Source organism: Chelonia mydas, chromosome 17 (assembly GCF_015237465.2).
Source record: "Chelonia mydas isolate rCheMyd1 chromosome 17, rCheMyd1.pri.v2, whole genome shotgun sequence".
In the NCBI taxonomy this organism is placed as follows: Eukaryota; Metazoa; Chordata; order Testudines; family Cheloniidae; genus Chelonia; species Chelonia mydas.
Window position 1 is genome coordinate 23,643,791 of NC_051257.2, and position 16,534 is coordinate 23,660,324.

Sequence of the window (16,534 nt, forward strand, 5' to 3'; positions counted from 1 at the left end):
AAAAAAGAGACTTGAAGCTTAAAATGGAAACTATTTTGATTTTTGAACATTTATTGATTGTTTAACTTTAGCTTTCCATGAGTTTTCCTAGTGTTTTTGTGTCATAAAATAAACAGAACTATTTTTTACGAGCAACTTGTTTGAGCGAACATCTTCTAGCATTTGCTGTATCACACTGGTCCTCGGGGGAGGGGAGAGAATACATTTGAGTTTGGGGCCTCCAGTGGGGCAGCTGGTGGGAGGAGCTGCCCAGGGGCTGGGGTGGGAGGCCTGGTTGGGGAGCCATTACGGTTCCCTTGGGCTTGAAGAGTTATTGTTACTTCTGAGACCAGGGAGCGTCCCACCTCTTCTCTCCCCAGAGGGGAATCTCAGAGACCACGGGGCCCTGGCTGCCTCACGTGGTGCAGCTTCCCCTCCCTGTCTGCTCGCATGTTCTCATTCTCCTCCTCAGACTGTGGCCGCTCTTTCTGATAGCGACCACATGCCAATGTGGTATTTTGTTGGTGGGGCCATGGCCCCGTCACTATTAAAAGTGCCCTCCCACTTTGTACTGTCCATAAGAGGGAGCGATGGGGGAGAGGAGGCAGAGAGGAGTGAGCAGGGGGTAGGGTCTTGGGGGGGAGGGGTGGCATGAGGCCAGGACCTTGGGGGAAGGGGACGACAGTTTGGGCACCAGTGGCCCCCCACTCTTAGGAGTTTCTGCCCCTCCTGTTTTGTTGTCTTGTTTTATAATGAAAGAGGTCACGTTTTTTAAAAATATTGAGCTAAAAAATGTGTACCCCACACCCCTCCTGGGTGTGGTGCTCTGGCCTCTCTAGTGGCACCGAGAGAGAGATTAATTAGCCGGCCACAGCCTTAGGTAAGGGCCAGGTGGCTTTTAGCTCACAGGGTAGTTGCTCATGCAGTGAGCTCCAGAGGCCCCACGTTCGATCCTGGGGTCTGTCGGTGTTACAAATGCAAACCTTTTATTTTAACGGGGAACCCCCATTTTTTCAGTTCAGTTCTGGTTCAGGGCCAGTAGGTAGGACAGAGCTGGGGTTCAGGGTCAGTACGGGTTTGACTCTCTGACAGAGAGGTGTTTGGAGAGTAGCAGTTAAGCACCTGAGTCCCCCTTGAGACTCCCACCCCTAGTGTAAAATAGTGAGTTTGTGATCTAGGGGCAGGAACTAGGATTCACCAAACTCACCTCACGTGGAGGCCACCAAACATCCATTACATGGGAACAACGTTTAACATCGCTGAGCAGGGCAGGATTCAGACAGGCTCCGTAGCTCATTAGCAATGTCCTGAGGCCATCAGTCCCCCATGAGCACCTATCTTCATGAATGAGACTGTTTTCAGGAAAGATAAGTTCTGACCTTTTTGCGCTCACACAGGCCCAATCTCCCCTTTCCGGTCAAACAGGTAAAATCTCCCACACACTGCTGTCATTCTCAAACCCAGTCTACAATAAAGTGCCCCACCCCTATTCTTAAAGGACAGCTCCCATTAACCACAATACAAACACTAACAATGCAACAGCAAAGCATGTATTAAGGCAACATCCAAATTCACTTCTAAGTACAGAAATGTTACACTAATCCCACAATTTCTTCAGGTTTCTTTGTGCATATTTTTTCACCACTATATGGGATATCCCCAGGGTTTGACCGTCTAACTTTCAGTTCTACAACCCAAGCTCCACCTCACTTACAGGAGCACCTGATGGAGCAGAGAAGCGTGCTGTTAGCAAATGTGTGAGCCAGTGGGTGCCCACAGTGGTCTCCTGGCTACAGCGAGTGTGGCCGCCCGCGTGGAACTTGTCTGCATGCACGTGGCTAGAGTGCTAGCTGCAGCAGCTCTGAGAAGAGCTCTCTTAAGAAAGAGCTAGGTTAGTTTTACAAGCATGGCGCCCGCCCATGTTACTACCAAGCAGGCGGTACATGGCACAGACAACAGTCAGTTGCAGGGTTGCCTTTGTCTGGGTCATCTGGCTGACTGACCCCCTAACTGTCTGCATGTACAAGCAGGAGCCTTATTGCTTGAGCTGAAGAACCAGCAGTCTTAGCATGGAAGCAGTTGCATTCATAAACCTCTTTGTGTGTGGGGGGGCGGAGGGTGAGAAAACCTGGATTTGTGCGGGAAATGGCCCAACTTGATTATCATGCACATTGTAAGGAGAGCGATCACTTTAGATAAGCTATTACCAGCAGGAGAGTGGGGTGGGAGGAGGTATTGTTTCATGGTCTCTGTGTATATAATGTCTTCTGCAGTTTCCACAGTATGCATCCGATGAAGTGAGCTGTAGCTCATGAAAGCTTATGCTCAAATAAATTGGTTAGTCTCTAAGGTGCCACAAGTCCTCCTTTTCTATTTGCGAATACAGACTAACACGGCTGTTACTCTGAAACCTGTCATAAACCTCTTTATGTTATCTAGTCACTAGGGGTTGGCACAGAGCCAGACTGGGTTAATGTGGGTTACAGAAACTCCTGTATTGACTGATACAGACCTTCTGAGTCGCAAAATGAACGTGCCCTGGTCTGTCGTGTTCGAGGCCTGGGTTCTGTCCCGAGCTGTGCCTGAAGTGACCTTCTCTCGGGCACCGTATCTGTTAAACAGGTAAGTGACAGTTGCCCCCAAGGCAGCAGTACAGTGCAGAATAGCGGTTGTGAAGTGTCCAGCAATATTAATAGCCATCAGTAGATGACCAGGTATTAGAACTCATGATCTCTGGGCTTACACCATTGTGAATTTTCCTTTAGGCTACCAAAGAGGGTGAAATGCTCTTGCTCTGCTTATAAGAATTCCCCTCAATAGTCTGTGCCTGCTGCCCCTGCACCTGAGTCCCTAGCATAGGCGACGAGTTATACAGGCCCGTGGTGCCCATGCTCCACCAATCTTTAGGAACGTGGGCCGGCTCCACCAATGTTTGGGCTTACCGCGCTTTGGGTGGCCCCGTGCTTCAGGGGGACGCGGGGTCCAGGGCGGCCGGGAGGGCTAGTGGGGGGCCTGGTGCCGGCAGCAGCAAGAGATCTGGCCCCAGCCCACCCCTGCTCCACCCATTCCCCCAAGCCTCCACCCCGCTTCTTTCTGGCTTCTCTCCCCTCCCCCAAGCGACGCCAGGAGCTGGTGGGGCGGAGCAGAGCGGGGTGGGCTGGGTCTGGGTCGCAGGCCCCCCGCTAACCTCCCAGTCCGCCCTGGACCCTGCGTCCCCCTGAAGCATGGGGCCCCCCCAAAGCGTGGGGCCCGGGGCGATTGGCCCGGTCCAGCCTATGGACAGGACGGCTCTGCTTGAACCTGTTCTGGGCACCACCAAAAATTATACAAACCCGGCGCCCTGGCCCCTAGATGCATGTCAGTCGTCTGTATCCCAGGCGGCGATGTAAGGGGAGCATCAGGAGGACTGTGGTTGTGAAAGGATCACAGTGGAGGTGACAATAACCAAGGTGATTAAGCTGTTGGGCTTTTGTTTGGTTGTCTAGACGAGTCTCTGGTCTCTATGCAGGCACACTGCGCTAGCCTTGGGCCTTGAGGAGAAGCTGGAGCACACAGCTTGTTCCTTGGGATCTCCTCCCACACTCCAGGAGTCCGAGGCTTCCTCACAAGGTTACTCTGCTGTTTTCCTGCAGCATCTGTGATCCCCATTGCTCACTAGGCTGAATCCAGGGAGCTGGGGGCACTGGGACCTGTTCTGCCATTCCCAGACAGTACCTCCCAGATGGTGAGATGCAGACCAGGGGGATGGGAGAAGTTCTCCTCAGTGGGTAGGCTCTGATTTCTGGATCAGATACTTGTCATGAGTGGCCGCTGGCTGTGTGCCTGGGATGGTGTTGCACTGCTCTCTGGAAAGAAGCAGGAGTTCAGGACCCTGTTCCTGGGGTTCACCCAGGAACTGCCCATTTTCACTCTCTGGGTCTGGGCAGCAGTCATGGCTGCCTCAAAACCACAGTAATGGGTGTGCAGAAATGCCTAGATAGCTAGAGGGGTTTGTCTGGAGCTGGATAGAGATTTAAGGGGGAGAGAGACCATTTCTCCGTTAGAGACTAACCAATTTATTTGAGCATAAGCTTTCGTGAGCTACATCTCACTTCATCGGATGCATACTGTGGAAAGTTCTACACTTTCCACAGTATGCATCCGATGAAGTGAGCTGTAAGCTCACGCTCAAATAAATTGGTTAGTCTCTAAGGTGCCACAAGTCCTCTTTTTCTTTTTGCGAATACAGACTAACACGGCTGTTACTCTGAAACCTGTCATTTCTCCGTTGTCTTCTATTTCCCCAAGAACCTGTGCCCTCTCCATTGCCGGCTGGTGGCTCTGCAGCTTGGGACCCAGCTGTCTCTTCTCATAGAATATCAGGGTTAGAAGAGACCTCAAGATGTCATCTAGTCCAACCCCCTGCTCAAAGCAGGACCAATCCCCAATTTTTGCCCCAGATCCCTAAATGGCCCCCTCAAGGATTGAACTGACAACCCTGGGTTTAGCAGGCCAATGCTCAAACCACTGAGCTATCCCTCCACCTGCAGTGGATTTCCTTTCAGAAGCAGCATAAGATCCCACTTGTGTCCCAGCCTAAGCTAAGGCCGTGAGTCAGCAGTAACTAGCTGTTCTCCCAATGAGCGCACCCCGTGACATGGGCCCATTGTGACCTGGGGTGAGGTGGGGAAGTAGATCTGTCTTGGGCTCCCCAACACCCCTCCTGGGCCAGGCCCATGACATCCTGTGCCTTTGTCCTGATAGCAAGGGTTTCTCAGCCAGGTGTGGTGTAGTTTCTCAGACCCGTGGGTGGTGGTAGCTGCCTGCAGTCCTCAGGGGTTGCTACAGCCCAGCTATCAGCCCCAGCTGCCCTAGGGCAAAAGGCAGGTCTGCACCACTCCCTGCCTTGGTCTGTCTGTTCCTCCCCCAGCCTCTCTCTGGGAGGGAGGGTGAGGAGCATTATGGGCTGAGTCAGCGATTGGGACAGCAGGGCAGTGTGGTGGCTGCAAGTGCTGTGTGACACTGCTGTGCTGGGGAGGAGGAAGGGAGGGATGCTGTGTAATGACAGTCCACAGAAAGCTCTTGTATGCGGTGCTTGTTCACAGGGATCTGCCCCAGCCCTTCCTCTCTGCAGCAGCCAGCAGCTCAGACTGGTTTGGGGCTCTCAGACGCACTGGGGACACCGCATCCCTGAGGCCTGATTCACACTTGGATGCTGTCAACAACCAGCCTTGGTACAAACGAGGGCAGCAGCTTGTGCTCTGTCGGCTGGGGTTGGGTGGGATGAGGTGACAGGCTCCCAGCAGTGCACAGTGGGCGGTGCCACTGTCCCCTCTAAGCTGCGTGTGCACACACACAGATCCTAAACCCCGCACACACAGCAAAACACCTCGCATACAGAAATTTGCACAGAACACATTTTTTGCGCACATGGCCTGTCAAAAATTAGAGGGAACATTGGGCTGTGCTAATAGCGGGGAGGGGCCCAGATGTGACAGCTGTGGAGAGCATAACCCTATAACAGGAGTGACCCCCGGGAGCGCCATTCTACTGGGGGCAGAAACTAAGGCACAGATGGATCACATGACATGGCCAAAATCACACAGTGGGTCAGTGGCAGAGCTGGGAATAGAGCCCAGAATCCTGCTCCAGCACTTAGACCCTCTCTTCAAGCTTCCTCCCCTCCACCTGCAGAGCCTGCTCCCCCCACCATCCCATTCCCCGGGCGGAGGTGGGGGGGGTGCTCTTTCCAGATGGGACTTTAGCAAAGCTGGGAAAAATCCTAATTTAGGACAAATGGTGGGAGCTGTAAGGCAGCCCAGCTATGTGCCCCTGGGAGCAGCCTCCTTGGTAGGGCGTGAGAGCTGGTCCCTCTGTAATCTGCCCTGGAGCACCACTGCTGTGATGAGAATGCAGAGCCCAGGAATCCTGGGGAACTGGTTTTACACATTCTGTCTGTGCAAAGTGGATGGAGCAAGGGGGATGAAACTCCACCCCCTGCAAAGGTTTATAACTTCTCCAAATGGTCCAGCCGTGGAGCATTGCATCTCCACTTCCAAGGACACTAGTCAGCTCTGTTGGGGCTTGTGCGAGGCAGAGATTAGGGAGTGATGGCCTCTATGGGGCTTCAGGTGCTGGGCATAGCCCTCTCTGTCATTGGCTGGCTGGGCACCATCCTGTGCTGTGGGCTGCCCATGTGGAGGGTGACGGCCTTCATCGGGAACAACATTGTGGTGGCTCAGATCATCTGGGAGGGGCTGTGGATGAACTGTGTGGTGCAGAGCACGGGCCAGATGCAGTGCAAGGTCTACGACTCCATGCTGGCGCTGCCCCAGGACCTGCAGGCGGCTCGCGCCCTGGTGGTGATCGCGATCGTGCTGGCCGTGCTGGGCCTCCTCCTGGCCATCATTGGAGGGAAATGCACCAACTGTGTGGAGGATGCTTCTGCGAAAGCCAAGGTCATGATCGTCTCTGGAATCATCTTCATCATCGCTGGCATCATGATCCTCATCCCCGTCTCCTGGTCAGCCAACAACATCATCCGGGATTTCTACAACCCCATGGTCACTGAGGCCCAGAAGAGAGAGCTGGGGGCCTCCCTGTACATTGGCTGGGCTGCATCCGCTCTCCTGCTCATCGGGGGGGCCCTGCTCTGCTGCAGCTGCCCCCCCCGGAATGAGAAACCCTACTCTGCCAAGTACACTGCTGCTCGGTCGGTGCCGGCCAGCAACTACGTATAGGGACCACGCGTGCTCTGTGCCTCGACCACCCCTCCCACCCAAGACAATCAAGGAGCTGCCATCCTGCTCAAATCCAGCCCGCTGCTCTGCTTGTACCTCTGCCTGAGCCCAGCTCTCCCCCCTGTGGCCCTGGACCTGATGGCTGAACACCGACAGAAGCTGGCAAGGAGCTTCCCGAAGGAGAAGACTGTGGCCTTTCCATGGGCTGGGGCCTTGGGAGAGCAGCTCGGCCTCCTGAGAGCAGAAGCCCCATGGTGCCAGGGCTGGCTGGCTGCTCAGACACACCCTCAGCACATCCCTGGCTGACGTGTACAGCTGGTGAGCGGCTGCACAGCCCCAGTGCTAAGAATCTGCCACTGCAGCTTGTTTGTGCCAGAGCACAGAGCTCTTGGAATTCCTCAAGGTCACCTGAGCGAAGCCAGCCCGGGCTTGGACCTGGCAGCCCATCAGGGCTCTGCTGGGCATCTCCACAAGGTGCGGCTAGCTCCGGCGTTGTCAGCCAGCCCCCTTGCAGCTCTGGCACCACCTGTGCCCACCTAGGAGGGGGAGGGGGAGGAGGAGGAGGGGTGCACTGGGCGATGGGTGGGGGGTGGAGGGTAGTAAGAAAGTTTGCAGATGCTTCTCTGTTTCCCTTGAGATTTCAGCTGGTTCTTTAATCCGAGTTAAAATGGAGAATAGATAGAAACAGTCCCTGACTGCTCTGGCAGCACCATGCTTCAGGGGGACAGAGAGATGACGCTGGGGCAGGGCAGGTCCTCCCTGGGAGCAGTGAGCCCAGCCCTTGCAGAGGAAGGAAAGCTGCAGCGAGGCCCAGGCATTGCCATTCCTCCCCTGCAGCACCTGAGGGAAGGGTGGGGGCCTCTAGGCCTCCTTCCAGTACCAGAGCTCGCATCTCCAGCAGGTGCTGGCATTTCGGTTGGGCCCTTGCCCAGGGGTCAAAGCAGGAGCTTTTAGTCTGAGACTGCCTTATTAGAGTGAATCTGCAACAGGGCCCCTTTGTGTCTCCATGTGTCTGTCAGTGTCTCAGGCTGGGTGTGCGTCGTGATGTCTTGGTGACTGCGTTTCTGTCTGTGTCTCTGTCTCTGGGTGTGTCTGAGTTTCTGTGTTTGCCTGTCGACTCGCAGGGCTGTTGTTCAGTGGGTGTCTCTGTCTCACTCCAGGGGTCTGTCTTGCTCTTGGTGACTCTGGCCAGGTCTACACGAGAAACTTTTGCTGGTAGTGCAGTGTCACGTAGGGGATGTGATTTGTACCACATTTCTGTGCTGGCAAAAGCTGCAGAGAAGGTGCAGGAATGCCAGCAAAAAAGTCCTTTGCTGGCATAGCTTATTTCTCTCAGGGAGCCAGGGTAAGCTGTATTGGCTACAGCACTCTTGCTGGGACAAGCTGCATCTCCCCTGGGAGGTTTGCCCCCGTGGCTGTACCCACAGAGACACACTGGCCAACGCTCTGAGTGGAGACAGGGCTCTGGCCGATCTTAGCATCCATCAGAGACAGTGCTTGGTTCAGATGGTCCATCCTGAGGGGCTGGGCTGCTGAGCAGGGAGCTGTTTCCCACCATCCCACCCCTGCCCTTGTACGGGGAGACTTTGGCAAACCAGTAAAGTGCCTGAAACCTTGGGTTGAAAGAACCCCGGGTAACACCCTGTGTTTCTGCTTTGACCCATTCTCAGGCCTGTATTTGTTTAGCTGCACCTGTGATTTCTGTGTCAGTGGCACCTGCGGGAGGGGCAGTGCTGGGGACTGGATGCCAGTGGCCCAGCTGGGCAAACCGGTTTGGGAGGTGGGAGCAGAGCCAGGCAGGTTGAGCAAGAGCAGAAAGGAAAGGTGCTTCCCCTGGTGGCACACACCCTCTCTGGGAGCCTGCTGCCGCACGTGTCCAGCTCCGGCTGAGTCTGGAACAGGGGAGCTGCACCCGGGCCACTGCAAACAGGAACAGCCTGAAGGCTGCCCAGATTAATCAGCTGGCTACAGCTCCCGTGGGCTGCCAAACCTGGGGAGGGGCAAAGTCACTGTAACAGACACCCAACGAGGCACCGGGCGCATCCTGTGGCCTGATGCTGGCGCCCACCTATACAGACTAGACCAGGCAGCTCCAGGGTTCACCTCTGGGAAGGGGGCCCCCCATCGGCATGGCTGATTTGCTTCCTCAGTGGTGACCCATAGGCTGCCCCCGAGAGCTGGAGCATGGGGCAGAGCTCCGCTCATGACAAGCAGAGTGGCTCTGGGGGCTGGAAGTGCCAGGCGGGGGAAGGGTGGAGCGAGCATGGGCGCTGGGATGCCAGGAGAGTGCTGGAAGGGGGCTGTGCCCCAGAGTGACCTGGGAGCCCCCTTCTGCAGACTGGGGGCCAGGCTGTGATCTTCCTGCCAATGTGAAATATTAATAAATTAGTGTCATTTTCTACATTAAACCGCAGCTGCTCCAAACCCGGCTGTGCCGTCTCTCGTTTCCCGTCGAGCGACCACGGGCTGAGCCTGGGCCCCCGCCTCCCGGCAGCTTGTTCACGGGCGCGTAGGCAGCTTTGGGGGATGGGGCAGGGATGGATTGGGGGGTTCCAGCATCAGGAAACTGCAGGACTGGTCTTGAACTACCCGCCCTGGGCCTGTGCTCCCCACACATCCCACATCCCCTCTCCAGAGCCCAATGCTGCCCAGAGCCTGTGCTCCCCACACATCCCCCCAGAGCCCCGGCCCCAGCCTGTGCTCCCCACACATCCCACATCCCCACTCCAGAGCCCCCCCAGCCTGTGCTCCCCACACATCCCCCCAGAGCTCCACCCCCAGCCCGTACTCCCCACACATCCCACATCCCCACTCCAGAGCCCCTCCAGCCTGTGCTCCCCACACATCCCCCCAGAGCCCCGCCCCCAGCCTGTGCTCCCCACACATCCCACATCCCCACTCCAGAGCCCCCCCAGCCTGTGCTCCCCACACATCCCCCCAGAGCCCCGCCCCCAGCCTGTGCTCACCACACATCCCACATCCCCACTCCAGAGCCCCACCCTGTCCAGAGCCTGTGCTCCCCACACATCCCCCCCAGAGCCCTGCCCCCAGCCTGTGCTCCCCACACATCCCACATCCCCACTCCAGAGCCCAACGCTGCCCAGAGCCTGTGCTCCCCACATATTCCCCCAGAGCCCCGCCCCCAGCCTGTGCTCCCCACACATCCCACATCCCCACTCTAGAGCCCCCCCAGCCTGTGCTCCCCACACATCCCCCCAGAGCTCCACCCCCAGCCTGTACTCCCCACACATCCCACATCCCCACTCCAGAGCCCCACCCTGCCCCCAGCCTGTGCTCCCCACACATCCCACATCCCCCCAGAGCCCTGCCCCCAGCCTGTGCTCACCACACATCCCACATCCCCACTCCAGAGCCCAGCGCTGCCCCCAGCCTGTGCTCACCACACATCCCACATCCCCACTCCAGAGCCCCACCCTGCCCAGAGCCTGTGCTCCCCACACATTCCCCCAGAGCCCTGCCCCCAGCCTGTGCTCCCCACACATACCACATCCCCACTCCAGAGCCCCACCCTGCCCAGAGCCTGTTCTCCCCACACATCCCCCCCAGAGCTCCACCCCCAGCCTGTGCTCCTCACACATCCCACATCCCCTCTCCAGAGCCCCACCCTGCCCCCAGCCTGCGCTCCCCACACATCCCACATCCCCCCAGAGCCCCACCCTGCCCCCAGCCTGTGCTCCCCACACATCACCCCATAGCTCCACTCCCAGCCTGTGCTCCCCACAAATCCCACATCCCCCCTCCAGAGCCCCGCCCCCAGCCTGTGCTCCCCAAAAATCCCATGTCACCTCCCCCAGAGCCCCGCCCTGCCCAGAGCCTGTGCTCCCCACACATCCCCCCATAGCCCCGCTCCCAGCCTTTGCTCCCCACACACGCCACGTCCCCCTCCAGAGACCTGCCCCAACCTGTGCTCCCCACACACCCCACATCCCCCCCAGGGCCCCGCCCCCAGCCTGTGTTCCCCACACACCCCATGTTCCCCTCCAGAGCCCTGCCCTGCCCAGAGCCTGCGCTCCCCACACATCCCCTCTCCAGAGGCCCACCCACAGCTTGTGCTCCCCACAAACCCCACATGCCCCCTCCAGAGCCCTGCCCTGCCCCCAGCCTGTGCTCCCCACACACCCGACATCCCCCCTCCAGAGCCCCGTCCCCAGCCTGTGCTCCCCACACATCCCACAGGCCCCTCTCCATCCAGAGTCTCACCGCCAGCATGTGCTCCCCACACACCCCACATCGCCCCCTCCAGAGCCCTGCCGCCAGCCTATGCACCCGATACATCCACGTCCTCCCTGCAGAGCCCCACCCTGCCTCCTGGCTTGTGCTCCCCACACACCCCATGTCCCCCCAGCAGAGCATCACCCTGCCCCTGGTGTGTACTCCCCACACACCCCACATCCCCCCTCCAGAGCCCCATCTTGCCCCCGGCCTGTGCTCCCCACACACCCATGTCCCCCCCTCCAGAGCCCCACCCTGACCTGTGCCCCCCCGACACCCCATGTCCCCCCCAGAGCCCCACCAAAGGCCTGTGCTCCCCACAGACCCCACATCTCCCCTTCCAGACCCCCAGCCTGTGCTCCCCACACACCCCACTTCCCCGCTCCAGAGCCCCACCCCAGTCCTGGCCTGCAGTCCCCACATACCCCATGTCCTCCACCTCCAGAGCCCCATCAAAGGCCTGTGCTCCCCACAGACCCCACGTCCCCCCTTCCAGAACCCCACCCCGCCCCCGGCCTCTGCTTCCCACTCATCCCAAACCCCCCCCCTTCAGAGCCTGCCCCTACCCCCAGGGTTGGCTCCCCACACATCCCACATCCCCCTCCAGAGCCCCGCCCCCAGCCTGTGCTCCCCATACACCCCATGTCCCGCTCTCCAAAGCCCCACCCTCCATCTGTGCTCCCCACAGACCCCACGTCCCCCCTTCCAGAACCCCACCCCGCCCCCGGCCTGTGCTTCCCACTCATCCCAAGCCCCCTCCCCCCTTCAGAGCCTGCCCCTACCCCCGGGGTTGGCTCCCCACACATCCCACATCCCCCTCCAGAGCCCCGCCCCCAGCCTGTGCTCCCCATACACCCCATGTCCCGCTCTCCAAAGCCCCACCCCCTGTCTGTGCTCCCCACAAACCCCACGTCCACCCTCCAGAGCCCCACCCCACCCCCGGCCTGTGCTCCCCACTCATCCCAAGCCCCCCCGCTTCAGAGCCTGCCCCTACCCCCAGGGTTGGCTCCCCACACATCCCACATCCACCTCCAGAGCCCCGCCCCCAGCCTGTGCTCCCCATACACCCCATGTCCCGCTCTCCAAAGCCCCACCCCCCGTCTGTGCTCCCCACAAACCCCACGTCCACCCTCCAGAGCCCCACCCCACCCCCGGCCTGTGCTCCCCACATACACCACATCCCCCTCTCCAGAGCCTCACCTCCAGCATGTGTTCCCCACACACCCACATCCCCCCCTCCAGGAGGCTTAACTTTGTGACTGTCCTCACCCACAACTATTTCACATGTGGGGACAACGTATATACCTTCAAGTCAGCGGCACTGCTGTGGGTACCCGCATGGCCCCACAGTATGCCAACATTTTTATGGCCTACTTAGAACAACGCTTCCTCAGCTCTCGTCCCCTAGCACCTCTCCTCTACTTGCGCTACACTGATGACATCTTCATCATCTGGACCCATGGAAAAGAAGCCCTTGAGGAATTTCACCATGATTTCAACAATTTCCATCCCACCATCAACCTCAGTCTGGACCAGTCCACACAAGAGATCCACTTCCTGGACACTACGGTGCTAATAAGCGATGGTCACATAAACACCACCCTATACCGGAAACCTACTGACCGCTATTCCTACCTACATGCCTCCAGCTTTCACCCTGACCACACCACACGATCCATCGTCTACAACCAAGCTCTACGTTACAACCGCATTTGCTCCAATCCCTCAGACAAACACCTACAAGATCTCTATCAAGCATTCTTACAACTACAATACCCACCTGCTGAAGTGAAGAAACAGATTGACAGAGCCAGAAGAGTACCCAGAAGTTACCTACTACAGGACAGGCCCAACAAAGAAAATAACAGAACGCCACTAGCCATCACCTTCAGCCCCCAACTAAAACCTCTCCAGCGCATCATCAAGGATCTACAACCTATCCTGAAGGACAACCCATCACTCTCACAAATCTTGGGAGACAGGCCAGTCCTTTCTTACAGACAGCCCCCCAACCTGAAGCAAATACTCACCAGCAACCACACACCACACAACAAAAACACTAACCCAGGAACCTATCCTTGCAACAAAGCCCATTGCCAACTGTGTCAACATATCTATTCAAGGGACACCCTCATAGGACCTAATCACATCAGCCACTCTATCAGAGGCTCGTTCACCTACACATCCACCAATGTGATATATGCCATCATGTGCCAGCAATGGCCCTCTGCCATGTACATTGGCAAAACCAGACAGTCTCTATGAAAAAGAATAAATGGACACAAATCAGACGTCAAGAATTATAACATTCAAAAACCAGTCGGAGAACACTTCAATCTCTTTGGTCACTCGATTACAGACCTAAAAGTCACAATTCTCCAACAACAAAAACTTCAGAAACAGACTTCAACGAGAAACTGCAGAACTGGAATTAATTTGCAAACTGGACACCATTAAATTAGGCTTGAATAAAGACTGGGAGTGGATGGGTCATTACACAAAGTAAAAACTATTTCCTCATGCTAATTTTTCCCCTATTGTTACTCACACCTTCTTGTCAACTGTTTGAAATGGGCCATCCTGATTATCACTACAAAAGTTTTTTTTCTCCTGCTGATAATAGCCCACCATAATTGATTAGTCTAGTTACAGTTGGTATGGCAACACCCATTGTTTCATGTTCTCTGTGTATAGATATCTTCCTACTGTATTTTCCACTGCATGCATCTGATGAAGTGGGCTTTAGCCCACAAAAGCTTATGCCCAAATAAATTTGTTAGTCTCCAAGGTGCCACAAGTACTCCTCAGTTTTTTTATTGATGAAGCTCTTGAGCAAAAACCGCCCCAGGACCGACTCCTTCTTTTGTCCTTAATGCTAACATTGTTTGTTCCATCCTGACCCCAAGTGAGGAGGGCATGACACTTCCATAACAGCTCTGGGAAGAGATGACCCCAGCATCTGACATGGGTCAGGTTGATGAACAGATGACACTTGTCACATGTCAGTTTCCAGTGACTCCATGGGCTCCTGTTACAAAGGAGGGGCTCTGATGTGTTCCCAGGTTAGCAGGAACTTCTGATAGGTCAGGAGGATGGGATCCCACCCAGGGGCACCGGAACCGGGTGGGGGAGAGTGGGGCCAACAGGCCATGGCCCTCCCACTTTTCACCACAGGCCCAGCCCCCTGCCCCTCATCTTCCCCCCAAGGCTCCTTCCCTTCGCAAGGCCGGAAGCCGGAGCCCGGCCCAGGTAAGAGCAGCCCAGGGAACCTGGGCAGCTGTGGGGAGCCCCAGACCCTCCACCTGCCCAGGGTGGGGGACCCAAGAGCAGCCCCTGGCCCGTGTCCCCACCCCCTGGGCTCCCTGGCTAGGGCAGATGGAGGGTCCACAGCTCTTACCATGGCCTGGGTGTGGCTCTTCGGCCCCAAGGCCCCGCCCCCCAGCCAGGCTAGAAACCAGAGCCGGGTTGGGGTAACAGCTGTGCAGGCAGCTGTGGGGAGCCACAGATTCTACACCTGCCCTGGGAGGGGAGCCTGCAGGGCAGGGACATGGCCAGGGGCTGCTCTCAGGCCCCATGCAGGTGGATGGGCCCGGCTCCCCAGCCCAGCTCTGGCTTTGGGGGAAGAGGAGGGGCAGGGGTGGGGCAACGGAGAAGGCATGGCTATGTGCCCCCCCCCCCACTTTTAGGAGGAATCTGTTACCCCTGAGCCCACCCCAGAGAAAGCGGGAAGAGGAAGAAGCTAGAGCAAAATGGAGGAGAGGGGAATGGGGAGCAGGGAAGTGAGACTAAAACCAAAGACAATGGAACAAGTGACACAAATAGCAGTGTCCTTTCTTTGGAGCAGTAACAGGGCGTGTCCACTCTGCAGGGCTTTGTGACACTTACCTAGTGATCCACAGCTGTGTCTGGTAATTAAACACTATCACTGATTCATATGCTGCTGTTCTTACTTCATTTCATTCTGTAATGAGAACCACACTTAATCAGCCAGCGAGTAACTTCAGAGTTACCAGCAATTGCTGAGCATTCTTCCACAGTCCCTGCACAATAACTTCTGTGGTTAATGACACCTTCCAGTCTGACAGCTGACCAGCCAACCACAGCAGGACAAGCTACAGCTCAACAGCCACCCCTACCAAAAGATCAGCCTTCTACAAGCCACTCAGAGCTGGTATCCAGCAGTGAGAACCCTTCGACTGGCCAGCTCTTTGCTGAAATTGGTGCAAACCTTGCAGGAAGCACGTAACTAGGAGAATATGTTAGAATCCTGGAATTGCTTTCAGAACAGTCAGGGATCACATGCAAGTGATGCCCAGCGCTAGGATCACCTAACTCTTTCCATTATAAAACCATATTTTCAGTTGCTTATAACTTCGTCAAACTTCAAGTATTTGGTCTAATTTAGAAGTTGGTCCAATAAAAGATATTATTTCAGCCACCTTGGCCTGGGACCAACACAGCTACAGCAACACTGCAAGAATTAAAGTTGTCCATGCAACCTTAATTTGGTCCCCTTGGACAGACCATTAAAGACTGTGTCAGAATGCACATGTTTCCAGAACACTTCCGATGAAGTGAGCTGTAGCTCACGAAAGCTTATGCTCAAATAAATTGGTTAGTCTCTAAGGCGCCACAAGTCCTCCTTTTCTTTTTGCGAATACAGACTAACACTTCTGTTACTCTGAAACTAGTTTTCCAGAGGATTCCTGCCTTATTCACTGCACAGGATGGATACTGCTCTGGGATGAATCAGGGTGGAGCAGTGAAGGAGTCTCTTGTCTGTAGAACCTCATTTATGGCAGAAGTTGGAAAGTGTGTAGTGCATGGGGCAGGGGTCTGCAGGAAGAGAAAGGATGGTCTCATGGTTAAGTCACAGAGTTCCTGTAGGATGCAATGTTCACAGTTGGTCATTAATTGTTTGTTCCTTGTTTTCTGGGTGCCCAACACGAGACTCCTGGGTTTGAGTTGCAGAAGTGCTGAGCATGCACAGCTGCAGCTGAATTCAACAGGAGCTGTGTGTGTTGAAGATATTGTAACTGCCTGTTATGCTATAAATAAAAAGTGTTAAGTCAAATTCAGGTGTGAGGCATCTCAAGTTGGACACCCAAATTAATATTTTTGCCTTTACTCTCTCTGTGCTTTAGTTCTCCAAGTGTAAAATGAGAATAACACCACCTCCCTACCTCCCACAGGTGTTGTGAAGAGCTCAGGTACCGTAGTGATGACCACCACAGGAAATTAGTAATTCTGTCTTTGTTGCAGGTTTTGAATAGTGGGCAGTAAATAAAGTGCTGGGCCACACCTTAAATGACGAAGATGAAAAGATATTGAACAGCTGCCTCATTCCAGAGCACAAGGCATCCTGAGCACTGAATGAGGCCAGAAATGTGGAAAAATTAGCATGTGATCATGTAATAAAAGAATGCAGCATAATGTACAAGGGGGCCAAATTAAAGTTGCACAAGTAACCTTTCATTCTGGTATTTCATAACTTTTGGCTACTTGACTATGCAGCCTTAATAAAGTTCCTTTATTTTAGTTTGTTGTGTGGAAAAAACAACCAACCAACCCAAACCCAAACAGAAATTCCATTCTGTGGAACT

General features: G+C 55.6%; 2 protein-coding genes across 4 annotated transcripts in view; both read left to right on the forward strand.

Moving 5' to 3' along the window:
• The window catches only part of LOC102934946 (claudin-4), a 36,265-nt gene that overhangs the window by 16,707 nt on the left and 3,024 nt on the right, over nucleotides 1-16,534 (forward strand). Inside the window, exon 3 of one of the 3 annotated variants that reach the window (XR_005222670.2) lies at nucleotides 16,194-16,484. The exons of the other annotated variants lie outside the window; for them this stretch is intronic. The gene's annotated coding sequence lies outside the window, so the exon portion shown is untranslated. Of the gene's footprint in view, nucleotides 1-16,193; nucleotides 16,485-16,534 lie in introns of those variants that run through there. 3 annotated transcript variants of the gene reach the window in all.
• On the forward strand, nucleotides 5,739-9,113 carry LOC102934722 (claudin-4). Its single transcript, XM_027829144.3, has one exon. The coding sequence runs from the start codon at nucleotides 6,069-6,071 to the stop codon at nucleotides 6,696-6,698; it is 630 nt and encodes a 209-aa protein (XP_027684945.1). The 5' UTR covers nucleotides 5,739-6,068; the 3' UTR covers nucleotides 6,699-9,113.

Coding starts and splice junctions, on each gene's coding strand:
- LOC102934722 (XM_027829144.3), top strand. CDS start 6,069: ATGGCCTCTATGGGGCTTCAGGTGCTGGGCATAGCCCTCTCTGTCATT.